Source organism: Sceloporus occidentalis, unplaced genomic scaffold (genome assembly GCF_023333645.1).
Source record: "Sceloporus occidentalis isolate IW3139 unplaced genomic scaffold, rSceOcc1.0.p SCAF_7, whole genome shotgun sequence".
Lineage (NCBI taxonomy): Eukaryota > Metazoa > Chordata > Lepidosauria > Squamata > Phrynosomatidae > Sceloporus > Sceloporus occidentalis.
The window spans coordinates 27105850-27133628 of record NW_028316987.1 but is presented as its reverse complement, the minus strand read 5'-3'; the positions used below and the strand labels follow the sequence as shown (position 1 = coordinate 27133628).

The window sequence follows — 27779 nt, the reverse complement described above, 5'->3', positions numbered from 1 at the left end:
TTTCCTCTTACTGTTCATAGGCATCTAAAGTAATAAAGTGCATGCAGACATATTTGGAAAATGCAAAGGTGTCTTGTACTGTTGTGTACTATATGATTAAACATACCACTATACTGCCACTCCTCAAAGGTTCCTCTGGGATACCAGTGATGTCACCAGGTTTGTTGACACCTGGTGTGGTGGTGATAGTGGGGGCTGCTAGGGGAGGAGCTGCCTGCCTCCCCCTTCCGTCCTGCTGCTTTACTCACCTGCTGCCCTTGCCTCATCTCCCTCCCCAGGAAGAGAGCCAGGCTGGTGAAAAAGCTACAAGAGGTGTGCTCACTCCACTGTCTCACAGGAACCTGTCTCACCTTCTGCATGTGTGTACATGGGCATACACACTGCTGGGAAAATGTGGTTTTGTAGCAGGAGCATATACATTATGTTCTCTCCACTGTTTTCTTCTGTGGAATTTTCTTATTTTGGTGATATACTTCAATTTATTAAACCTGTTATTAGGGAACATTTAGAAGTACAGTTTGACACAGAAACAATAAATAGTATATATCAAGTCCAAAGAATGCAATTGCAAATTATATATTATACAAAAAATTATCATACATATATATATGTATATACATTATACAAAGAACTTTCTACCAGTGTTTTGTTTTGTGAGAGAAACTTTGTATCACTGGGGGGGGGGGTCCCCCCTTTGGTGATGGTTAGCTTTGAACCCTCTTTAGCAGCCCAAACCCATTGACAGCCAATTAATTTATTAAAGCAATGGATTGCATTCTGAGTACAAGTAAAGAGGGAAGAAAGGTCACCACCGTCATGTCCAAATTCATTTTCTAGTGAACTGGATAGGTAGACTGAAATGAGGAAATAGAAAAAAAGGATGGAAAACTAATATTCTATATGACAATGGCTGCACGTATAGTATATGTTAAAATGTGAAAAAAAGATTGGTTTATACAATTATATGAATATTTTGAAATAGACAAATTAATGCAAATCTTAAAGAAAAAACTACAGAATTTTTGAAAAGAATGGAATCCGTTAATATATGATAAAGAAGAGAAGGATAGGTTGTGGGCTTCACATGAATTATAAGATATAGAGGAAAAATATGACAGTAATGATTATATGCAAGGGTTCAGAAAGGTAAATTTAGAAGAAATGTATGGAAGAAAGAATTTTAGCAAATTATAAATAAGAAAAAGGTTACAGAAGTTATTTATGTTTTTTGTAATGAATGTTTGTATAGGTTTAGGATTTATGTCTTTTGTTTTGTCTGAATATTTATTTTACTTATAGGTTTATAAATTAAAAGATGTGACTGATTTTATACTGTAACATTTGATGAGATAATGAGAAAATTGTGATTAATGTTGAATTTATGCCTTTTTGTATAAGATTTATTTTATCTCAATAAAGAATAAATTAAAAAATACATACTCAGCTCCCTAATATACTCGCTCCTGATAGGGCATGTTTTCCAGAGTCTACAACCTTTTGCTTGCCCTCTTCTGGACATGCTCCACTTGTCAACATCCTTTTTGAATTGTGGTGCCCAGAACTGAACACAGTATCGCAGTCCCATGCCATTTAGCTTTAAATGTTATTGCCAGCATTTTAAATTTGGACCGAAAGCATACTGATGCACCTTTAAGAAAGGTGATTCATGATATCTGATACATTTTACATTGGCTGCAGTTCCTGGGTCCTCTTCAATTATAGCCTCATGTAGAATGACATGCAGTGGTTTAATTAGGAAGTTAATTTAGTGCATGAATTACAGTGACACAGTCCCTGAGCAGATGGGCCAAGAAAGCATGGGCTGAGCTCGTGTTATTCTGGCCTGGGTGCTCCTCTGGGTTGATCCTTGGACTGGCGTGGGGATGAGTGGGTGTTTACATACTCATCACCATGCCAGCCCAGGGAACTACTACTGGTGTGTGTTCTGTACCTTTTAGCATCATCACTACTACTGGGAAGTCCCCCATCACCACATTTGACACAACAATGGGATGCCTAGCTGCATTCACATGGCCATACATCCCATTTCCACATCACATGAAGTAACGAAGGGCTTCCCAGCAGGAGTGGCATCACTGAAAGGTCAGAGGTGTGAGGGGGCTATTTAAACAGCTGGGGGTTGCTGTGAAGTTTCCAGGAAAGTCTGCAGCCAACAGGGGTGTGTATGTCAAAGTGACCCATGTTAATGGCTGTTTACATCAGGACCACACTGGATGACTGGATCCATGTCTGTCTGATAGGATGCAGCCCAATTCTAGCCTTGGGGTTTGGGTTTGGGTTGTCCAAACAGGACTACATTAGGCTGGAAACAACATGGGCTTTTTATCCCTTTTTATCCTGAGGTATCCTTTTCTAGGAAAGGGCATATCAGTCAGACCAGGCAATCTAAGTCATGGAATCCACCTGGGCTTCCATTTTGTTTGTTATTACCATGACATTTAATTGCTCCTTAAAAATGGGGCTGGTGCAGAATTGGATTTCTCACTCAGAAAAGTTTTCACTTCCTCCATTGGCCCCCATTTTTTTGTAATTTTTTTTTATTAAAACAACTAGAAAACCAAACAGAAAAGTACTAATTTTCTACATCTAAAACACATAAAAGGAAGGACTCATCTAAGAACAAAGACCCTAAAAACTCAAAAAGGACATATACACACTAAAAAGGGAAACAAATATATCCCAGCATACCTAACTATGGTCTGAAGAAGACGGGCCAAATAAAGTGGCTTCTGGCTGCTTCAAGGGCATGGTGCTTATACTTATGTTTCTTTACTTTATTCAAAAGTTGATATGATTATAATAATATTTAAATCATACTATTGTACTACAAATAAAAGGACCTAATAAAGATGTAAAATATATTTTTAAACAAGTGCTTTACTTAAAACATTCTAAAAACTTAAAACTATAACAAACCTCCATTATTTTTCATGTAATCAATCAATATCTTCTATTCATTTTAAAAATTATACAGAGTTTTGTTATGTATTAATATGGTCAGCTTATCAATTTCCACAAAGCCATACAGTTTTAACAACCAGTCTTCTCACAAAGGGCCTGTTGTTTCTTTCCAATGTTGTGTGAAGAACATTCTAGCTACAGTAAACCTGTATTGTATTATTCTGCCATAGGTCTTCTCCAAAGTTCCTCTAAAAGTCCTAATAAAAATAATTCAGGTTCCAGCTGAAATTTAGTTTTCGTAACATCTTCCTTCAGTTTGTGATTGGAGTCCAATGGTTTGTAGCTCATTCACAATTCCACTACATATGATAAAAATTCCTTCTTTTTTCTGACATCTCCAACACAAATACAAAGATATCCATATACACTCATCCCTCCCTATTTGTGGCTTTGATATTTGTGAATTTGATTATTCGTGGATTTGATTAATATGCTCTCTCTAGGAATATCTAGGTCCTCCAGTGCAACTCTTTGGTCAACTTTAACTAAAAGATGCACTGAAAGACCTAGGAAAGAGATTCCTAGAGAGAACACTCCTCTAGGCATTTGTAGGTCCTCTAACATAATTCACCACAGATGTTCACCACAGAGTTACACCAGAGGACCTAGAGATTCCTAGAGAGGTATCCTCTCAGGCAAAAACATGGTGTTTTTGTTATTTGTGGTTTTTCCATATTCATGGAGGTCTTGTGCCCCTAACCCTAGCAAATATGGAGGGTCAAGTGTACAGTGAAAACTTTATTGGACTTAAATGCCAATAGTACATCAGTTTATAAGGCTCTGTTCTTACACCTTTAATTGTTTTTGTTGTTTCTCAGAAGCTGGAAACCACAAGACACTAGACTTCACATCTACATCTCAATATTCACATTTAGGGTATTGCAGGTCTGCCAAATCTACCAGAAAACATATAGTTTGCTTGTTTGTATGTATGTATCAGGGTTCATTTATAAGGAAAATAGCCATTTTCAGGGTTGCATTTTTAAAACCTGTCAATTTTTTTCTTTCAGATTGTTCTGAAATCTTGATATGGATGCTTCAGAGTTCCGAAAAAGAGGGAAAGAGATGGTGGACTATATTGCTGATTATCTTGAGAAGATAGAGAAAAGGCAGGTCTATCCTGATGTACAGCCTGGCTATCTGAGGCCTCTTCTCCCACATTCTGCTCCTGAGGAACCTGAAATATATGAAGACATTCTTAAAGATGTTGAGAAGATCATTATGCCTGGGGTAATAATAATAATATCTAGTAGTAAAATGCAAAGGAGCTTTGATCAGTGTATGCATGTGGGCACATGTGTACCAATCTTTGTAGCAAAGTTAAGGTCCCTGTTTTGTGGAAAAGGCACAATGTAAATAAAAATCCAAAACAGACAGGCTGGGGGCAGCTTCTGGCCAACCTGGGCGCCTGGCATTTACATGACACACACTTCCAGAGTGCCTGGAAGCTGTCCTGAGGCTGCCTAAGTCAGTCCAAAACCAGCCCCCCCCCCCCCCCCAAAAGCGGCTTTCCCCCACTCAATTTGGGACTGTGGCAGGAGGTGCCCTTGGGGCCATGGTATGTGCTCACCATGGCAATTGGGATGGAAGCAGCTTCTGCACACTCCTGAATGGCCATCTGTTTCATCCCAGTTAATTACAGCATCATAGAGCTGAAAGGGACTTCAAGAGTAATTTAGTCCAACCCTTTGCCATGCATGAATAGAAAACTAAAGCCTTCCTGAGAGAGAGGAGTCCAATATCAGTTTAAATATCTCCAAAGGAGGAGACACTATCACCATCTGAGGCAGTCTGTGACCCTGTTGAACAGATCTTACCAGCAAACGTTCTTCCTAGTATTTAGATAAAATCTCTTTTCTTGTTATTTCAGTCCATTCATTCATGTTCCACTCCATAAGGTTACTCCATCTTTTAGATGCCAGTTTTTTCTCATATTTAAAGATGTCACCTCTAAGCCATCTCATCTCCAAACTAAACAGACCCAAGACTTGATTTCCTGACCTTTCACTATTTTTTGACCTTCCTCTGGCCATGTTTCCTAATGCTGCGACCCTTTAATACAGTTCCTCGTGTTGTGGTGACCCTCAACCATAACATTATTTGTGTTTTCCAATGGAAATATGTGTGTTCTGATGGCTTTAGGTGACCCTTGTGAAAGGGTCGTTCGACCCCAAAGGGGTCACGATCCACAGGTTGAGAACCACTGTTCTAGCATGTCAATATCCTTCTTGAATTTTGATGCACAGAACTGGACACAATATTCCAAGTGGCATCTGGACACTATGCTCCAGTTGATGCATCCTAGAATTGTATTCATTTCTTTTCTTTGCTACATCACACTGTTACCTCTTGTTTAGCTCTATTAAGACCCTAGATCCTTTTAACATTTTGCACTTGACAACCCAAGTGCTACCCATTCTATATTTATACTCTTCGTTTTTCCTGTCTAAATGTCTACTTCATATACAGTGGACCCTTGTTATATGCTGGGGTTTGGTTCCAAGATGGCCCGTGGATAACAAAATCCATGTATGCTCAAGTCCCATTAAATATAATGACATAGCAATATGGTGTCACTTATAAAAATGGAAAATCAAGGTTTTATATTTGAAATTTATAATTTTTTTGAACATTTTCAAACCATGGATGCTTGAATCCATGTATAAAAAATCCATGTATAAGAAGGCCAAACTGTATATCCCTTGGTTAGTTTTGACCCAATTCTCCAATCTGAATAATTTTGAATTCTGATCCTCTCATCGAGGATATTAGTTAACACTCCTAATTTGGTGCCATTTGTAAGTTTGATAAACATGCTCTCTATTCCACCATCCACATTGTATATAAAGATGTTAAACAACAGCAGGCCCAGAACAGAACCCTGAGGCACCACACTAGTAACATTTCCAGGTTGAAAAGAAGTTATTGGTGAGCATTATTTGGACTTGGTCAGTTAGAATTTTACCTAATGGTAATCTCGTCTAGCATGCATTTTTCCATCTTGTCCGCACAAATATCATGGGGAACCTTGTTAGAAGCCTTACTGAAATCAAGGTATACAATATTCATGGCATTCTCCAGATGTACCAATTTTCTAACTCTATTTTAAACAGAGGTAATTTATTCTTGCATGCCATATCTTTGAGAAAGCCATGCTGGGTTTTTGTAATGAGGAAAGGTTGAAGGAGCTAGGTTTGTTCACTCTGGTGAAGAGAATACTGAGGGGTGACATGTGTGAGAATCATGGCTTCCCTCTGTCATGTTAAAGCCTGCTTAGCCATGCTGTAGTCATGTTGAGAATTTGGGTATAAGAGGAGGAAGGTGTGCAGCTGCAAAGAATTGTGTGTGAACCAAGGTCATGTAGTACATGGCTCTTCATGTTGCTGGAATGTAAAGGCAGGAGAAGTGAACCTAAAGTGAGTATAGAAGTGAAACTTAGCATTTTAACTCAGATTTGGCAAAGGATGTCCTACTGTGTTGATCTTTTCAATAAACTCTTTTTAGTTTCCTCCATTAAGTGTATTCTTTAGTTAGATAAGAGACAAGGCATTACAACATGACTGCACTTTTTAAACAACATAAGGGCTGTCACAGAGATGAGGAGGAAGGCCTGCTCTCTGCTGCCCCAGATAGTAGGACCAGGTCTAATGGTTTAAAACTGCAGATTGGAGATAATTGCAAGGGAAGCAGATTTCCTCTTAACAGAAACTTAGCGTTCAGAAGAATTCCTCTCAGGCACACAAAGGAGGGAGGCACATTTCCATGGCAGTTCAGGAGCATTCTAGGCTTTCAGACACAGGGGCTTCTTCTCACTTTTAGCACAGTTTGGAGGACTTTTTAGCAGTGTTGCAGGCAAGTGTGAAAATCTTCTCTGTTAGCAAGTATTTTGATGATTAGTAGAAGCCAGCATGGATTTGTCAAAAATAAATCCTTCCAAACTAATCTAATATCTGTAAAACAAACAAACAAAGAAAAAATAAATAAAAAAATAAAAAACACAGGTCACTAGTTTAGTACATGGTGGAAAAGTTGTAGATATCGTGTATCTGGATTTCAGTGTAGGTCCTACATGACATTTTGACTAACAAACTGATTAAATATGGAATAGATTGAAACATTATCAGATGGATCCATAATTGATTGGAAAACCATGATCAAAGAGATGTCATCAATGACTGCAGTTTAAACTAGAAAGAGATCTTGAGTCTGTACCCTAGGGTTCTGTTCTAGAGCCCTTACTCTTCAATCTTTTTTTAAATCAATGACTTCAATCAGTAGTTCTCAAATTGTGGGGCAGGATCCCCAGGAGGGGCATAAGATGGCATGAGGGAGCCATCAAGCAGACCCAGCAACATCTTGGACTGCCTGAAGGAAGAGGCCCCTCCCTCCTCAACTGTCATCTCGGCCTCAGAGGGAGCCATCAGGCAGACCCAGCAACATCAGGGACTGCCTGAAGGAAGAGGCCCCTCCCTCCTCAACTGTCATCTCGGCCTCAGAGGGAGCCATCAGGCAGACCAGCAACATCAGGGACTGCCTGAAGGAAGAGGCCCCTCCCTCCTCAACTGTCATCTCGGCCTCAGAGGGAGCCATCAGGCAGACCAGCAACATCAGGGACTGCCTGAAGGACGAGACTTCTCCCTCCTTTAACTGTATTTTGTATTGTATTACGATTTTACTGTACACCGCTATGATCATCGCGGAATAGCGGTCTATAAATAAAACATATTATTATTATTATTATTATTATTATTATTTGCTTAAGGAGGGGACAAGGCTTGAAGGCCCTGATCCTTCATCCTCCTCTCCCTCTTCCCCAACTTTGTGTAAAATTTGCACATGCACTTAGTTAAATGCTAAATTGACTTAAATAAAACTTCTAATTTGAATGATGCTGTTTCCTTATGAAATGTTAAAATATGAATATACGTGAATGTGTAAATGAAAATATGCACACTAAACAAACATAGTATATTTTTCTGTACTACGTCAGGGGGGAAGGGCACATGACACATGCCCTGAACATAGCTTGAAGCTGTCCTGTGCATGGGTTTTTGTTGGAAGAGAAGGTCCAGCAGCTGGAGGCCCGGGTATCTACCCTTCTGCATATTAGGGAGCAAGAAGTTTTCTTGGACAGAAAAGAATGGACTGTCCTGGTTGGGGAATACATGGAGGAAGTTTCTGGGTAGGAGGACACATACACAGCAGTTAGACTGTTGGTGGAATTCATACACAGAACTAGGAACACTAGGGATCGTTCTGGGAGCTTGCAGCTACAAAATCGTTTTGAAGCTGTTTTCCTTAACAGGGACGATGAAGGAGAGCAGCAGGGACAGTTCTCAGTGAAAGTGCAGGAGATCACTGTAGAATCAGCACAAGGAACAGCTGCTGCTAAGCCTCGGAGGATGCTGGTAGTCGCCATAGGGGACTCCTTGCTGAGGGGACCGAAGCGGTGGTTTGTGGGCCTGACAAGATGTCTCGAGAGGTGTGTTGTCTCCCTGGGGCAAAGCTCCCTGATGTGACAGAGAGGCTGACATGATTTGTCAACCCTAATGACTGTTACCTCTTTCTTTTGGGCCATGTGGGAACCAATGATATTGCAAGGCAAAGCCTTTAGAATATCATAAGAGACTATGAGGTTCTGGGTAGGAGGCTGAAAGAAATGGATGCACAGGTTGTCATCTCATCTCTTCTCCCAGTTGAATGGCATAGTCCAGGAAGGGAGAGGAAGATAGCAGATGTAAACAACTGGCTCCACAGATGGTGCCACCAAGAACGATTGGGATTCTTCGATCATGGGCTGTGGTACCATGAGAGGGGGCTTCTGGCAAGGGATGAGTTGCATCTTACACCAGTTGGCAGAAACATTTTTGCCAATAGTCTCATAATTTGATAGGAGAGCTTTAAACTGAGTTATGTGGGGGAGGGATACAGCGTTCTGGAAGGCAGGAGTTCATCAGGGGCTGGAGATAACAGTCAAACTGTTATAGAGAGAACAAGCAAAATACTGCAAGGATCCAACAGTGAGAGGCAAAAAACCTTACACAGGCAGCAAGTGGGGAGGACCCATGGTCTTACGCACCATTCACACTGGCGATTTTTCCCTGGAAGGAACTGGACAGATTCGGGGGGCCCCTCTCGAATCTCTCTGTAAGCAAGTGCCCACTACAAAATGAGGGGCATTTTAACCCGAATGCCTTCTTACAGAAATCAAGTTTAACATGAAGGCGCCTGCTGTCAATCAAGCAACCGTCATAGATGATGTTTGCAGCACTCATTGAGGCATCGGAAGTGTGCTTCCCCCCTCCTTTTTTTTTAAGGAGCCAGGCACAAAATGCACCAAAATGTGCACATTTTGTCAAATTTAAAAACCTCTTTTGTGTGTGTGTGTGTGTGTGTCTGTGTTGTGGGCATTTGGGTCAGTGCAGGTTATGATCTGCCCTTGGCCCCATTTTCAACCCCAAAATGCAAGCTAATGCATCCTGTATTCCCCACTCCTTGCCACCCCAGAATGCCTCTTAGACATGTAGTAGTAGTAATAATAATAATAATAATAAATTCCTCACCTCGGAAATGCCAAAAAAGGATGTGATTGCCATGCATTCTTTTTTGCTCTTAAAAGCAATTCAGGGCTACCCCTGAATTCCTTAGAGACAGTAGCAAAAGCATGTATCATTTTGCCAATTTGCCAAATTGACAAGAGCAACAAATGTAACATTCGAATTGTAGCATTCATTCGCAAGTCTTGCCCTTTGCAACATTTCCCCTTTGCTGGAGGTGAGCAAATGAAAGGGAAAGGGAACAAGCAGCTAGCCACGTTCTATCCATCTATATATCTGTCTCAAGTAAAAAACATGTGCATATTTTGTCAAAAATAATTTTTAAAAATATAAAAAAGGGGGGGGGGGAGGGGAAAGGTGCCTGACGCGAGCTCCGTTCATGTCCTGCCTATGACGTGAACTGAACTGACCTCTTTCCTCCTGCTACATTCTCTTCAGAGGAGCATTGCCATTGCCTTCCACTGAGGCTGAGAGAGAGTGACCTGTTAGTTCCAACTGACCCATGGAATCCATTGGGAATAAAAGGGAAATGCAGCGCAGGCATTCTGACTGTAGCATCCACATATAACACTAATAATAATAATAATAATAATAATAATAATAATCCAGGAGCAAGAGGAAATGAAAGTAGCACAAGCAAGCACACAGACATGTCACCCAAAAAATCATGCGCATAAATCTTCAAAAATAAAAGAGGCTCCTTCTGCAGCCTGATTTCCCTACATCCGGCTTGGCCCCGCAGCCCAATTTCCCTTGGCAATACTCCTCCTCTTCTTTCCTTCCAACCCTCCCCTCCCTCTGACTTGCCCTGGCTCTTTCCTCCTCCTCCTCCTCCTGCTCCATTAGAGAATGCCCTCCATGGCTCCCTTCTTCCCACGGCTCCTTCATCCTCCTCTTCTTCCTCCTCCATCACTTTCTCCACTCACCCCCTCCCTCCCTCTGACAGCCCTTTGCAGCCCCCATTCCCCTTTTAGCCTCCTGTTTGCCTCCTGCCAGATTCCCCTTTTTCCTTCGGCTCCTCCTCCTCCTCCTCCTCCTCCTCCTCCTCTGATGAGGGGAGGGAATGCTCTGCCCTCTACCCACCCTCTGACCTTAATCCCTCCCTGAATTTGCCCCAATCATGATCGGGGGCAAGTTCAGATTTTGTGGAACCCGGGCTTTTTCAGAAAAGATGAATTTTAGCCCGAATCTTGATACCCTGGGCTAAAGGGCATTTCCTTGTGCATGCCTCGAACTGGATTGTGACAGAGTCGGGGCCAATATGAACTTCACTTGCAAGGATCGATTTCAAAACCAGGGTAAAAGGTAGTGTGAATGGGCCCTTAGATGTCTCTACACTAATGTAAAGAGCATGGAAAATAAACATGATGACCCTGAACTCCTAGCACAGCAAAGCAAATATGACATAATAGGCCTCACTGAAACCTGGTGGGATGATTCTCATAATTGGAATGTAGAAATAGAGGGGTGATGATGATGATGATGATAATAATAATAATAATAATAATAGGATTTATTTATATGCCGCCCAATCACTGGGAATCTGGGTGGCTTACAACAGAGAGGATAATAGACGGTTCCCTGCCCTCAGGCTTACAATCTAAAAAGACACAACACAAAAGGAGAAGGGAATGGTGGTGGGGAGGGGATCAGGTCCAGCATTCATCTCTCCCTCTGAGGCCTGGACCAAGGCAGATGGACTGGAGGGAGGGCTCTTTTCCTTAATCTTTTTCTTTTTCTTTATGACCTTTTTAAGAGAAACAGGCTAAACAGGAAAGAAGGAGGAAGAGCATTATATGTCAGGGATATTTACACCAGTGAAGAAATCCAGGAAACCAATTCTGGAAGCCAGGTGGAGAACATCTGAATAAAAATTAAAGGGGAGGGAAACAACAGGGATAATATTCTGGGAGAGATGTAGCAGCGATGGGAGATTGCAACTATTCTGATATTTGCTGGAAGTCAAACAAAGCCAAAACCTCAAGGTCTAGCAAATTCTTCACTTGCCTGGGAGACAATTTCATTGTTCAAAAGGTGGAAGATGCAACAAGGGAATCAGCTATTTTAGATCTCATCCTAACCAACAGGGATGAACTGGGGGGATCCTAAGGTGGGAGTGACCATGTTCTCCTGGAATTTGTTATACAGAGGAAAGGAAAAGCCAGGCATAGTCAGACTTTAGGAAAGCTGATTTCAGTAAACTTAGGGAAATACTAGGGGTGATCCCATGGTCAGAAATACCAAAAGAGAAGAGAGTTCAGGATGAATGGGAGTTTCTCAAAAGGGAGATACTGAAGGGACAATTTCAAACTGTTCCAATGAGGAAGAAAAATGGGAGGTGTCTCAAGAAACTAGGATAGATGACTAAAGAAGTTTCAATGGAGCTAAGTTTTAAATGGGGCATGTATAAAAAATGGAAAGGGGGGGGGAGAATCACCAAGGAGGAATTCAAACAAATAGCAAGCATGTGTAGGGGTAAAGTCAGAAAAGCTAAAGTGCAAAATGAACTCAGGCTTGCTAGAGAGGTTAAGAACAATAAAAAGGGCTTTTTGGGGTATGTTCGCAGCAAAAAGAGGAAGAAGAAAATGGTAGGGCAAGTACGTGGAGAAGATGGCAAAATGCTAACAGGGTACAGAGAAAAGGCAGAATTACTCAAAACCTTTTTTGCTTCAGTCTTCTCAGAAAAGACAAAAAAATGCTCAACCTGAGGATAAAGGAGCAGAGGACAGAATAGGGGAAATTCAGCATAGAATAAGTAAAGAGATAATACAGGAATACCTTGTTAAGCTAAATGAATATAAGTCTCCAGGACCAGATGAACTACATCCAAAGGTATTAAAAAAGCAGGCAAATGTAATATCAGAGCCATCTTTGAGAACTCCTGGGGAACAGGAGACGTCCCAGCAGACTGGAGGAGGGCAAAGGTTGTCCCCATTTTCAAAAAGGGGAAACAATTGGATCCCAACAATTAGTGTCCAGTTAGTCTGACATCAGTTCTAGGAAAGATTCTAGAGCAGATCATTAAACAGAGTCTGTGAACATATAGAAGGCAATTCCATAATCACAAAAAGTCAATATGGGTTTCAGAGAAACAAGTCATGCCAGACAAATCTGATCTCTTTTTTGATAAAATTACAAGCCTTGTAGATGAAGGGAATGCTGTTGATATAATATATCTTGATTTCAGTAAGGCCTTTGACAAGGTTCCCCATGGCATTCTTGCAAACAAGCTAGTAAAATGTGAGCTAGATAAGGTAACTATTACATAGATTTTTAATTGGTTGTCCAGCCGAACACAAAGGGTGCTCAACAATGGCTCCTTTTCATCCTGGAGAGAAGTGACCAGTGGGGTCCCACAGGGTTCTGTCCTGGGCCCAGTGTTATTCAACATCTTTATCAATGACTTGGATGACCATCTATCGGGGATGCTTTGACTGAGATGCACAGCAGGGGGTTGGACTGGATGGCCCTTGTGGTCTCTTCCAACTCTATGATTATATTTTTCCAACATCAACATTAATAATGACCCAATAGATCAGGTAACACATGCAAATTACTCCTAATCTAATTCTTCCTTGTGAAATTAAATTATATTTTACACATATGATATCATTTTAGAATCAATAACGTATCTTTAAAGTTTCTGGATATAATATAATTTTGGAAAACTCAGACTTTATGAAAACATAAAAGATTCTTTGAAGAAAAGAACTTTTTTTTGGGATGGGCAGCAAAAATACAGTGGCTAAAAAGACTGATGAACATTATGAATGCACTCCCATAGCATGGTTGCTTGTAAAGTCAGAGGTATCTATTAAAGTAATAGACAAGATAGTGCTGCTGTTTCTAGTGGATCTTTAATAGTTATAGACATCAGCAATTGGATAGCCTACTGATTTGGGTTATTCTTCCATATATAGAGGTATACTCCCTGAATAACTACAAGAACTTTAGTTCTGAAATACCATTGTATTTTGTCCACTTGCTTCTGTGTATAACCATGATAACTTGTGAAATTTAGAATAACAGTGTCCTCCCATGATCTTTTGTTATCACAACACCCAAAAAATCCCAAACATTATTTGTTAACATGCTTAGATGTCTGCATATTATTCTGTAGCCAATTTTTCATTTTACTACTTTTATTTTCTGCTTACTAATTGTTCAAATTTATAGTTAGTGTGGTCCATTTAATACATTGTTTAAGATTATTAAACCACATTAACCATGAATTTCAATCTAGTTTGGAATTGCTAGCTTTTAGCAATGTTAGAAATGCAGTATTTGCAAAGTTAGTTTTTATTATGAACAGAAATGTTTCCTATTCACTAAGAACAGTTGGCAGAGTTGTTTCTGATGTGCTATTAATTTTGTGTAGCTATTGTAATACTGTTTGCAAAGGGTGTTCTAGTGAATGCACAATCAATTTTAATTTGAACCCATATGTCTTAGAGTAAGAACAAGCAAACATTCATAGTCTAGTAGTGTTCCCCAAACTGTGCTCTTTAAGGGATTTTGGACTTAAGCTCCCAGAATCCCAGACTATTGGCCAAAATGTCTGAGGCTTCTGGGAGCTGAAGTCCAAAGTCCCTTAAAGGGCACAGTTTGGGGACCACTGAAATGGGTTGCAAATATCATATTTTTCTGCATAACCAGGAGCAACTAATCCTGATTATAGCTTATTTTTATTTACCACAGGTGACTCACTGGCATAGTCCTTATTTCTTTGCCTACTTCCCTACTGCCAACTCTTACCCAGCAATTCTGGCTGACATGCTGTCTACAGGCATTGGATGCATCGGCTTTTCTTGGGTAAGAAAGTTCCTTATGCTACACCATACAAAACAAAATAAAAATAAAGTATTGTTAATTAAATTAGATGTTTACAAAGCTTTTGACTTGGTTTATTACAATTATTTATATAAAATAAATCAGTTGAAAGTTCTTTAGTCATCCATCCTGGTTTCTGAGACACTTTCCATTTTTCCTCCTCTTTGGAACAGTTTGAAATTGTGCCTCCAGTATCTCCTTTTTGAGAAACTCCCATCCATTCTGAACTCCCTTCTCTTTAGTATTCCTGATCATGGGATCACCCTCAGTATTTCCCTAAATTTACTGAAATCAGCTTTCCTAAAGTCTAGAATGCATGTCTGACCATGCCTGTCTTCTCCTTTCCACTTGTATTACAAACTTCAGAAGAACATGATCACCTCTCCCCATGCCTCTGTATGATCTCTCCCAGCAACTTCATATATATTTACTGAATATCAGGATGGTTCCTTGAGGGACACCACAATTAAGCTCTTTTTTGTAGAGCAACTGTCCCCGAGCATCACCCTCTAGAATCTGCCCAAGAGGAAGGAATGGAACCATTGCAATGCAGTGCCTCCAATTCCTAACCCTCTCAGGCAATTCAAGAGGATGTCATGGTCTATTGTATCAAAAGCCATTGAGAGGTCTAGGAACACCAACAGAGTCACACTACTCCTGTCAATGCCTAGACGAAGGTCATCAGCTGAGACAACCATGGTAGTCTCCACTCCATATCCTGTCCTAAAGCCAGTTTGAAATGGATCTAAATAATCAGTTTCCTCCAAAACTATTTGGAGCGTGATAACATGATGTGTTATCAGACACGATTCCTTTATATGGGAGCTCCTTCCGTGGTGCTTCCACAGTGAATCCAAAGTGACTCCTCATTTTGATGAATTCGGAAAAAAGTGAATCCACAGAATTCGCTTTCAAGCTCACTTCGATTTTATTCTGAATTGGTCTGGTGTGGAATGCAACTTTGCTTCTTCTCTGATACACCACCGCACCCCCCCTGGGTTGCAAATTTCCCATGACGCAGCACTGCGATTTCCCCCCATTTCACTTTCACGGCAACTTTCAGGGCAACTGATTTTTTTGGAATATATACATGTGTGTATCTGCGTGAATGTGAATATACAGATATGTCTGTTTCTAGATAGATCTATCTATCTATCTATCTATCTATCTATCTATCTATCTATCTATGTGTTGAAATTGCTGAAATGGAAGGGAAGATAAAAAAGGGGGATAAAGAAGACACAGAAATATTCATGAGGCAAATATTCACGCAATCACACAATTACGCGAAACAGGGAACAAGAACTTGCGCCCCTTTTCACCCCAGAAACGTACAAGGTCAGGATGCGTTCAGACCCCCACTGAGCATGCACAAGGGTGCCGATTCGAATCGTTGAATCCCACCGGTGTGGTAATACAATTTGCACTCTGCTTTGCTTGACTCCGCATCACGTGACTTGCCTTGGATTCAATTCCCCCTCAATTCGGAAGGGCAATGGAAGGGCAACCAGGTGTGATAGAACACTCACGTTATAACGTGAATTCGCATAGCTGAACCAGGAGTCACCCCAGATATGAGCTGCAAAAAACCTCCGTGTGATAAACAACAAAGTCAACTTGGTGGCATTTAACAATATGCTTCCCCCATGTCAACAGCCTCCATTTTTCTTATGATTTCCAATTTCTGGCAAAACTTATAGATTTATGTTTTTTAATATGCTGGGGGAGCTGGGGAGGCTTGCTTGGTTTTTCTCTTTCTCTTTGTTTGGCTTTTCAAGCATGTGCAGTAAGGGATTCTGAAGACAGTTGGTGTTTAATTTACCTGTTGCTCAAGCTTTATTGCATTATTTATCACAGACACACTGTTGCAACCTTGCCACTGAAAGTCTACAAGGAGGAAAGGGGCTAGGCAGGTACATCCTGACAGTACGGGCTGTTTGACAGTGGAACACACTTCCTTGGAGAGTGGTGGAGCCTCTCTCCTTGGAAGTCTTTAAACAGAATCTGGATGGCCATCTGGTGGGTATGCTTTGATTGAGAATTCCTGCATGGCAGGGAATTGGACTGGATGGCCCTTGTGGTCTCTTCCAATGAAGAGATTCTCTTCCATAGAATCTCTTCTATGATTCTAAGTGTAACAAGATTTTATAAAAAGGAGCTGCTTTACTGAGGTTTTCCTAAACCCAGTACATACATTTTAAAATTTCTTTGCTTGAAACAATGGTTTTGTGTGTTATAAGAGAAACTACCATTTTTAAAATTTCCTGTTTTGGTTTCTCTCTCTTTCTAGGCTTCAAGCCCAGTATGTACAGAACTTGAGACAATAATGCTGGATTGGCTAGGCAAGATGATCAATTTGCCGCCACAGTTTCTGGCTGAGAAGAATGGACAGGGAGGTGGGGTGATCCAGGTAAACCAACTTGCTTTTACTTAGCTATTAGATGTCATATATTCTGTTCAGATTGTATCAAAACTAGTATGTATGTTCAAAACAAGTGTCTTTTAAGTATATCATCATAATTCTTTCTATTTTTGAGTCATCATTATTTGGCTTATTTAGCCAAAACACCAGCTTCTTCGTGGAAAAGTGAGGTAATAGCAGACATTTCTGGGGTGGGCAGGTGTTAAGGGGGTTGGGTGGGCATTTCTAAGGAGCCTGCATCAAACAGTTCTGTGGCCAAGGAATGTAGGGTTGGGGAAAAACAACAACCTGAAAGCTTGGTGGGAAAGGAAATAGATTAGAGTGACTGAAAAGGAGGATGAAGAGGCAAATAGATATAAAAAAGGGAGAGAGAACTACCCCATTTCCAGATTCCTGCATCACCACAAGACACCATTTTTAATGATCTCAGACAATGGAAATGAGATTTGTTGTCCACACCAAAAAAAAGAAACAAAAACAGAAGAGGAGGAGGAGGAGGAGGAGAGAGGAGGAGGAGGATTTAAAATAGCTGGCACTGGATCCCAGCATGCCTGGACTAGTGATAAGAAATGAATTAGAAAGACTTGATGTGATTAGTTATTTGTTAATGAGCTTAAAGTATAATTCAATAGAAGCAGGGAAATCAAAATAAGATCTATCTACTTACCTATCTATCTCTGCCATCTCTCTCTCTCTCTCTGTCATCTGTCTATCATCTATCTATTTATCTATCCATCTAGCCACCTATCTCTCTGTCATTTATCTATCTCTGTCATCTATCTCTCCCAGGGACAGCAAGGCAGCTTGGGAAATCAGGAAAGCGGAGGCCTTGTATTATCACACAGCAGCCATTACGTGAGAGCAGCCTATTTGCAAGGAAAAGAACAAGTGAATCTGGTAGTTTGCAAATTTACTTCTTTCCAGATTGACCTCACATTCAACCTAGATTTTCTTCTGATAGGCTGCAGTGTCATGTGAAAAGCAGCTCCAAATTGGTCCCTGAACACTGGATGACCCTGCATTGGGACCACTTTAAACTTCTAATTTTGCCCCATGTGATAACATCCCTAAGGATCCTGTCACTTCCATCTCATTAACCAGATCATCAGTACTGGTTAGCATCAGATCTAAAGTAGCTGAGCCTCTTGTTCCCTCTTCCATTTTCTGGACAATGAAATTGTCTGCAAGGCAAGTGAAGAATTTGTTTGACCGTAAATTTCTGGCAGAGTTTGACTTCCAGCAAATATGAAGATAAATGAAATCCCCCATTACTACTATATCTCTCCTCTCCAGACTGCTCTAGGAAGGCATCATCCAATTCTTCAATTTGGCTTGGAAGCCTGTAGTAGATCCTCCAAGCCCCTCCCCACATCCCTGCTGCCCCCTCCCTTTACATTTTACCCAGATGCTCTAAACTTGGCTTCCAGGATTTAAGTCATGGATCTGTTGACAGGTATACACATCCCTAATGTACAATATTATTCCACCTCCCTTCCTGTTAGGTCTATTTCTCTGAAATAGGTTACACCCCTCTATTACTACATTCCAATCATAAGACTCATCCCACCAGGTTTCACTGATGTCATATTTCACTGATGTCATATTTGCTATATCATATTTGCTTTGCTATGCTAAGAATTCAAAGTAATCCCGTTTTTGCCCATGCTCTGTGCGTTAGTATAGAGACATATAAAGACCATTGACCATTCCTCCTATCTGCCTTTTAAAGGTTTTCTCCCTCCCACTGTTGGGTTCTTGTGCTTTTTGCCTTATTCTCTGTATAACATTTGGGCTATTAGTTCCAGCATCTCCAGATGAACCCCTGCCCTCCAGAACAGTGTCCACCATCCCCACATAACTCAGTTTAAAGCACTCCTGATTAGATCTTTCAGACTTAGCAAAATCATTCCTGCTAGCTGCCATGAGGTACAACCCACTCCTTGCCAAACATCCACCTCCATGAATCATAGAATCATAGAATCGTAGAGTAGGAAGAGACCATAAGGGCCATCCAGTCCAACCCCTGTCATGCAGGAATCCCCCGACAGATGACCATCCAGCCTCTGTTTAAAGACCTCCAAGGAAGAAGACTCCACTATGCTCCGAGGGAGTGTGTTCCACTGCTGAACAGCCCTTACTGTCAGGAAGTTCCTCCTAATGTCGAGGTGGAATCTCTTTTCCTGTAACTTGCATCCATTGCTCCCAGTCCTGTTCTCTGGAGCAGAAGAAAACAAGCTTGTTCCCTCCTCAATAGGACATCTGTTCAAGTATTTAAACAGGGCTATCATACCACCTCTTAACCTTCTCTTCTCCAGGCTAAACATCCCCAGCTCCCTAAGTTGTTCCTCATACGACATGTTTTCCAGACCCTTCGCCATTTTAGTCACCCTCCTTTAGACACGCTCCAGTTTCTCCATATCCTTTTTGAATTGTGGTTCCCAGAACTGGACACAGTGTTCCAGGTGGGACCTGACCAAAGCAGAATACAGTGGCACTATTACTTCTCTTGATCAAGACACTATACTTTTATTGATGCAGCCTAACATTGCATTGGCCTTTTTAGCTGGCGCATCACACTGTTGACTCATGTTCAACTTGTGGTCAACTTGGACTCCCAGATCCCTTTCACATGTAGTCTTGTTCAGCCAGGTGTCACCCACCCTATATCTGTGCATTTTATTTTTCTGCCCCAAGTGCAGCACCTTACATTTCTCCGTGTTGAATTTTATTTTGTTAGCTTTGGCCCAGCTTTCTAGTCTACTCAGGTCATTTTGAATTTTGATCCTATCCTCTGGAGTATTAGCTACACCTCCTAATTTGGTGTCATCTGCAAATTTGATAAGTATGCCCCCAATTCTGTCATTCAAGTCATTGATAAAGACGATAAAGTCATTGTTGAGCACCCTTTGGGTTCGGCCGGTCAACCAATTACAAATCCATGTAACAGTGACCTTTTCTGGCCCATATTTCACTACCTTGTTTGCAAGAATGCCATGGTGAACCCTGTCAAAAGCCTTACTGAAATCAAGATAGACTATATCCACAGTATTCCCTTCATCTACCAAGCTGGTAATTTCATCAAAGAAAAAGATGAGATTTGTCTGGCATGACTTGTTTCTCTGAAACCCATGTTGACTTTTTGTAATTATGGAATTGCCTTCTAGATATTCACAGACTCTCTGTTTAATGATCTGCTCTAGAATCTTTTCTGGTATTGATGTCAGACTAACTGGATGATAATTGTTGGGATCCTCTTTTTTTCCCTTTTTGAAGATGGGGACAATGTTTGCTGGGAAGTCCAGTCTGCTGGAACTTCTCTTGTTTTCCAGGAGTTCTCAAAGATTATTGCCAATGGCTTTGATATTACACTTGCCAGTTTTTTTAAATACTCTTGGATGTACTTCATCTGGTCCTGGAGACTTATATTCATTTAGATTAACAAGGCATTCCTGTACTACCTCTTTGCTTATTCTGTGCTGAAATTCTCCTATTCTGTCCTCTGCTCTATTATCCTCAGGTTGAGCACCCTTTCCTTTTCTGTGAACACAGAGGCAAAGAAGGTGTTGAGTAATTCTGCCTTTTCTCTATACCCTGTTACCATTTTGCCATCTTCTCCACGTAGTGCAGCGGTTCCCAAACTTTGTTGGGCTGCAACACCCATTATGGACGAAAGTCCTGCCCGCAGCCTCCCTGGTTGGTTGGGAGGACAGGAAGGGGTGAGACATTTGGCCTCCTATAAGCCCCAGCAGCCTTTGTAGCCGGAGGTCCCTTCCCTTACCAGCCTCCCAATCAATTAGGGAGGCCACGGGGGGGGGGGGGGGGGGAGAAGGGGCACGACTTCCAGCCGCAAAGGCTGCTGGGGCTTGCAGTCCCATCCCTGTCCCCTTCTCCCCACGGGAAGAAGAGGAGGAGGAGGCAGCCCCGTCCCTGTCCCCTTCTCCCCGTGGGAAGAAGAGGAGGAGGAGGGAGCCCCGTTCCCGTCCCCTTCTCCCTGCGGGTGCCTGGCAGCAGTGGGAAGAAGGGGAGGAGGAGGCAGCCCCACCCCATCCCGTTCTCCCCGTGGGTGCCTGGCAGCCAAATGAAGAAGAGGAGGAGGAGGCAGCCCCATTCCTGTCCCCTTTTCCCCATGTGGTGCCTGCACCAGTGCCGGCACCTGTGGGGAAAAGGAGAGGAGGAGGAGGCAGGGCGAATTCCCAACCTGGCCACCTCCGAGAAAGGGTCAAGCGACTCCCAGGTTGGGAACCCCTGATGTAGTGGCCCTACCATTTACTTTTTCTTCTTTTTGCTGTGGACATATCCAAAAAAGCCCTTTTTATTGTTCTTAACCTCTCTAGCAAGCCTGAGTTCATTCTGCGCTTTAGCTTTTCTGACTTTATCTCTACACAGGCTAGCTATTTGTTTGAATTCCCCTTTGGTGATTTCCCCATTTTTCCATTTCTTATACATGTTCTATTTAAAAGTTAGCTCAGTTGCAAGTTCCTTAGTCATCCATCCTGGTTTCTTGAGACACCTCCCATTTTTCTTCCTCACTGGTACTGTTTGAAATTATGCCTTCAGTATCTCTTTAGAAGGCATTACCATAATCACAAAAAGTCAACTTGAGTTTCTGAGAAACATGTCATGCCAGATGAATCTGATTTCTTTTTTCATAAAATTACTAGCTTGATAGATAAAGGAAATGCTGTGGATATAGCATATTTTGATTTCAGCAAGGCCTTTGGCATGGCCCCCATGATATTCTTGCAAACAAGCTAGTAAAATGTAGGCTGGACAATAACTGATAGATGGATTTGTAACTGGTTTACCACCCAAATCCAAAGGTGCTCAGCAATGCCTCCTTTTCATTTCGGAGAGAAGTGACCAGTGGGGTGGCACAGGGTTCTGTCCTGGCCTAGTACTATTCAACATCTTTATCAGTGATTTGGATGAAGAGATGCTTATCAAATTTGCAGATGAAACCAAATTTCGAGGCGTAGCTAATAACCCAGAAGACAGGATCAAAATTCAAGAACACTTGAATAGATTAGAAAGCTGGGTCAAAGCCAACAAAATGAATTTCAACACTGAGAAATATAGAGCAGAAAAATGAAATGCATAGATCTAGGATGGGGGACGTCTGGCTTAAGGAGACTGTGTGAAAGGGATCTAGGAGTCCTAGTAGACCACAAGTTGAACATGAGTCAACAGTGTGATGTGGTAGCTAAAAAGGTCAATGTGATTTTAGGCTGCATCAATAGAAGTCTAGTGTCTTGATTAAGGGAAATAATAGTGACCTTCTATTCTGCTTTGGTCAGGCCTCACTTGGAATACAGTGTCCAGTTCTGAGCACCACAATTCAGAAAGGATGTTGACAAATTGGAGCATGTCCAGAGGAGGGCGACCAAAATGGTGCAGTGTCTGGAAACCATTACTTATGAAACTTAGGGAGCTGGGTATGTTTAGCCTAGAGAAGAGAAGGTTAAGAGGTTATATGACAGCCCTGTTTAAGTATTTGAATGAGTCTCACATTGAGGATGAGGGAAGCTTGTTATCTGCTGCTCCAGAGAACAGGACCCAGAACAAAGGATGGAAAGAAAAGAGATTCCAACTCGACATTAGGATAAGCTTCTTGACAGTAAGAGCTGTTGGACAGTGGAACATACTCCCCCAGATTGTGGTGGAGTCTCCTTCCTTGGAGGTCTTTAAGTAGAGGCTGGATGGCCATTTGACAGTAATGCTTTGATTGTGATGGCGTTGGGACTGGATGGCCCTTTTGGTCTCTCCCAATTCTATGATTCTATGTTAATGGCAGACAACATCCTTCCTCTCCCTGATTCTCCAGCCTGCTTTTCCTTCTTTCATGGATGAGGCCAGGCTATACTAGGAGGACAGAAGAATACAGAAAACCCTGCCCTATCTCTTCTTCTTTTCTCAGAGGGTATTTGAAGCTCAGTGAGAAGAGATAGGAGAGATCTTATTTGTCCTACTTTCTAGCTGCATGTTCTGTTCCAATAAGCTTGTATCTTACAAGGTACATTAATGTTATACCCCTTTTTCCTGGAAAGGCAGACATTTAAGGAACAACAATGGCATTGCTAGGGTGGTGGTTGGGGACCCACTTATGGTGTCATCCAGTACAGGCTGCACTCTACATGGACCCTAGTGATATCTCTGTTGCAAGGCTAGTACAGGTGAGAGGGTTTTGAGTTTCTGCTCAGCCAGTTCCTTGGTTACTGCTTCCAGCATGATCAGGTAGTAAAGGGAACAGCAACTGAGATGATTTATTTTGAATGTGAAGTTCAACAATAGACCTAATATCAAGAAATATGTGCTGGGAGGGATGTTAGGATTGTCATCCAAGAGGAAAGGGAGCTGTAACTCCAGAAAGCTTAGGGACCACTGATGTGGAGGAAAAAATGTTCCATAAAATAAAGCAGAAAGTTGTCTTAAGTTCTTAAAGGCACTTTTTTTTTGGTCTTTACTTCACATGGATTTCAAGTATTTCTACAATGTTCTGAAGTCCTCTAAATGTTATGGATATAAAAAAAAGTCTCATGCTAGTGATATGATGCATTCTTTTTAGAAATAGAATTTCCCAAATATTGTAATTGACAAACCATGAGGGGCTAACAGAGGCCCTATACAGCCTGGCCCGAAAGGCTGGCCTGTGGGAAGAGTCGGGGTGCAGCGTCCTGATGATGCAACGCCCTGACTCCACCTACAGGGCACCATGATGCCACGTGCTACTCCAGATGGCATATGGCATCATGGCATGCCTCTGGCACTGCTTCCAGATGAAGGGGTGTCATACAGCCACACTGCCATGGCTATGACACCCTTTGAAAGGCCAGATCAGGGCCTTGGCATGAGGTTGCTGTGGCCCTGATCCAGCCAAGAAAGGGCCAGTAGAGCCAGAAAGAAAAGATATACTTTTGCTAAAATCAAAAGAAACAGACAATGTAAAATATATCAAATTATCTTAAGCCAGAGAGGAATGATCATGTTTTGAAACAAGCCCTCCTAAGCTCTATTATCTAAATGGGAAGCATATTTGATGGGAATGTGGGGAAAATCTTTTCCTGTGCTTTGAATCTAGAGAAGCTGGGATGTGTCCTTCTTTGCTTTCTTTTCAGCAGCAAGTGAATACCTTTTTATTCCACAAACTTTGGGGAATTGATTGTTTTACCAGGAAATGACTTTTTATGGTGCTAAACTGCCTTTATGCTTTGTTTTAAAGTAATATTTTATGTGGTTTTATTTGGTTGTTGGTTTAGTACTGTTTAATCTCAACATTGTATGTTTTTAACAATACATATTTTTTATTGTAATTCTCCATATTTTGTAAGCTGGTTTGAATCTCACTTTGGTAAAAATGCAATGTATAAATAAAGGGATGGATGGACAGATGGATGAAATGCTAATGTTGTTGAGTGAAAAATGAGAAACTGGGCAATGGGAGGGATGCAGTGGAGTATCCAAAATAGAAGCACTGCATATTGCAACATTTTTTGAATGGATAAATGTTTTCCTGCCATCTTGAAAGAGAAAGCAGTTTATCGACAAGTATTTATCTAACAATGGGTAAGAAATGCCTTGTGCAAGGCATAGCCATTTATTGCAGCTGATGTTCCAGTAAGTTTTAGTAAATCTCATAGTAATAACTGTACAATAAATAATCCTGTGATTTGTGAAATATATATAGTCATGGCTGAAGAGGTCTCTGAACCATTTCATGAATTTCTCATCATGTGAACCTAAAATAAAAAGAGAATCAGCTCACTGCACATAATTGTATGTGGTATATAGAACAGTTGAGGTGATGGTTTGTATATGCATACATAATGAGCATACTCTAACTTTGTGTTAAGAACACTTTTCCCTCTTGAAATTAATGTGCTTAACCTCTGGGTTGCATTCAGGGGTTTAAGTCTTTGTTAATTTTGTCCTGGAAGGAAGCAACAAAGAATTTTTGTAATTTTCTTACCACTGGAAAAAATGTCTTGGAAAACTGCACAATTTTAAAAATGTTCACTTATTGTGCACAAAATTCACACATGGTATTTTGAACAGAAAATAGCAAATATTTACAGCATCTTCTGTACAGAAAATAATATTTCTGTTTTTTTGTGCAGAAAATGCTGTCGTTGGGGACTTATTATTTGCAAAAAAAATTTTTTTTAATACAGAAAGCAGCATTTTCAGTGCAAGTAATAGCATTTCCCCACAGAAACGAATCTTAGAGTTGGAAAACACTGTAAAGGTAATCTAGACCTACCTTTTGCCATGCAAGTATACACAAGGAAAGCACTCCTAAAAGATGCCCATCTTATCTCTGTTTAAAGGCTTCTAAAGAAAGAGAGTACATTACCCTCTGTTCTCATTTTAATTGTAAGCCATCACGATTGTCTTTGACAGAGGGGCGGGGTAAAAAGAAAGCATTTATTTATTTATTTATTTAAGTCTATTCCGCTGTTTAATAATAAATAATAAATATTTTTTATCCAGCTTTTTGCAATTAAAGCGGCGTACAACAGACTAAAATACATCCATATATGCACAGTACCCCCCTTAAAACAAGATTAAACAGTATAAAACTAAAACTAACATTTAAAAATCCAGACAATAACCATAGGCAGCTCTTTAACAGCTCTTACAGTAAAGAAGTTCTTCCCAATTTTTAGGTGGAATCTCTTTTCTTGTAATTTCACTACATTGGTTTGTGTTACAGTCTCTGGAGCAGTAGAAAACATGCCACCCCTGATATTTAAAGATAGCTAGGTATCATGTCACCTCTTGGTCTTGTTTTCTCCAAACTAAATGTAACCAGCTCCCCAAAGTCATTCTTCACATGGCTTGTTTTCTCCCAGAGTGCTTTAGTTGTATATTCTGCATGGCAGGAGGTTTGTCTAGATGACAAACATAAAATGAAACCTTATAAATAAAATAAAATAAAATAAAACCCTTATATAAAATCTTTGTCAGTGTAATGTCTTGTGGGAATAGCACTTTCTTTCATCTGATCCAGTCAGGCAATTTAAAAAAATGTTTACTTGTTTAAATTAAGCACGTAGAGAGATCTTGCAGCACCTTTGAGACTAGCTGAGAGAAGTTGGCAGCATGAGCTTTCATAGACTTTAGGCTACCCCCTCAAATGCATCTGAGGAAGTAGACTTAAGTCTACGAAAGCTCATGCTGCCAATTTCTTTCTTTCAGTTAATCTTAAAGGTATTACAAGAACTCTCTACATACTGATTCTAGAGATTAACAAGGCTGTATCTTTGAATTCTTTAAATTAAGTTATGCAAACTGGAATTCCAGAGCTCAATATTTTAATACTGTATTATGAATGAAATTTACAAAAGACTTTTGCCAGAACTTGATCCCTCTTCCACAATCTTGCAATGGAAACAAGTGTCTCTGAACAGCTGTTAGCTGATGAAGCCTTATGCCAGTGACTTTTTGTGTGCATGTGTGTGGGATACGTTTGTCCTTTTTAACTTCTTTTTGCAATTGCCTGAATGTTGTGCTGTTTTTGCTGAGTAATTATATGTATTTACCAAATGGAGATGCTGACATTTTAAACCTGACAATTTTGGATTTCCTGTAATTTTGGAAGACACTAATAAGTAGAGATGTATTTGCTGCTGCTAGAGATGAGGCAATTTGTGAAGCTGAAACCTTCACCTTTTGGTCATAACAGTGATAAAACAAAGAAAGGACATAACCAATGTGGGCTTTCTATTAGACTGCTGATCATTCATGGCTCTAAGGGTGGCAGAATATTGTAGTTGTGCTCTGTGGAAATTGTTGCTGAATTACCTTGGAAAGGCTAAATCAATATGGGGCAAGAACTTTTGCCTCAAAGGTGATACTTGAAAATTTCAATGATGAAAGAAAATTTCCTCTTGAGAGCTTTGGTGGCGGAAGCAGCATTATAGATCAATATTTCTGCTATCTCTTGAATCTCCTCACCATGGTAACCTTTGTTTTCCTGAAATGAAGGGGGAAGTAAAATAAACAGTATGCGTCTCATAAAAAATATTTTTTTCAGCAGTTGTTTCAATAGCTCTCTTCAAAGCAATGGGCATTCCTGACTTTTTGAGTACATTTTCTACATTGTCTTGTCCCAGTGAATCTTTCTGTTCTTCATAACAGGGCACTGCCAGTGAGGCTACGTTGGTTGCAATGCTTGCAGCTCGAACCAAAACTATCCATCGTGTCCTATCAGAAAATGAAAAACTGATTCAGGGGGACATCATGGGACGGCTGGTGGCCTATACTTCTGACCAAGTGAGTAGTGCTAGAAATTATAGTGTGGGCTTTGGAATTAATGTTCTACATAATACACAGACAACACATACTAAGGGTTGGTTATGATATAAAGGTCAAGAGCCAATGGTGTATGTGGTATATAGCACCAGGGGAATTAGGATGCCAGTTAGGTCTGCCATGATCACAAAAACCTGATGCACACATTTTCCCAGCACTCTGGAGCAAGCCTTGCTTTAGCTTTCAGCATACACCGAGATGGTTGCTAGGGAACATGAAATTTACTCTGAGCTTTTGAAGATATTGTCACATAAGGCAGGACCAGTAAATCAAACAAAGTCTTTGGAAAACAAACATGTCTGGAACGGTTCCCTTGTGAACAAAATGTGCAGGAGAGAAGTCAAAGCCAGTCCAAAATTTGGAGATAGAGTTGTCAATGTATTCAAAGGTTAGGATTTCAGGTACTGCAGGAACACCACTCCTGAGCCAGAGATTGGACAATTGTTTCCAACAGGGAACATGGGTCAAAGCTGTCTCTTAAAATTGGCTGCAACCCGTTCTTGATTAAGAGAGCTTCCCTTTTCACTTGGCAAGATGCCTCACTGAATATCATTGTTCTGCTCTCTTCACCCACCAGGTCTGAGGGCTAACTGACTGTTCCAGGCACTCTGGTGGTGCCTGTGTTTGATCAGTCTCAAGTGACTCCTGTAGTGTGTCCTGAGGCTGCCATTCCACAGATT

The 27779-nt window shown here is 40.9% G+C and overlaps 1 protein-coding gene across 1 annotated transcript in view; it reads left to right on the top strand.

Annotated features, from left to right (window-relative positions):
• Window positions 1–27779, top strand: part of DDC (dopa decarboxylase) — a 132606-nt gene that overhangs the window by 4279 nt on the left and 100548 nt on the right. The window contains exons 2-5 of the mRNA XM_089532468.1: window positions 3993–4212; window positions 14238–14351; window positions 16660–16779; window positions 26926–27060. Of these exons, the coding sequence (XP_089388594.1) occupies window positions 4012–4212; window positions 14238–14351; window positions 16660–16779; window positions 26926–27060 (570 nt within the window). The 5' untranslated portion in view covers window positions 3993–4011. The remainder of the gene's footprint in view (window positions 1–3992; window positions 4213–14237; window positions 14352–16659; window positions 16780–26925; window positions 27061–27779) is intronic.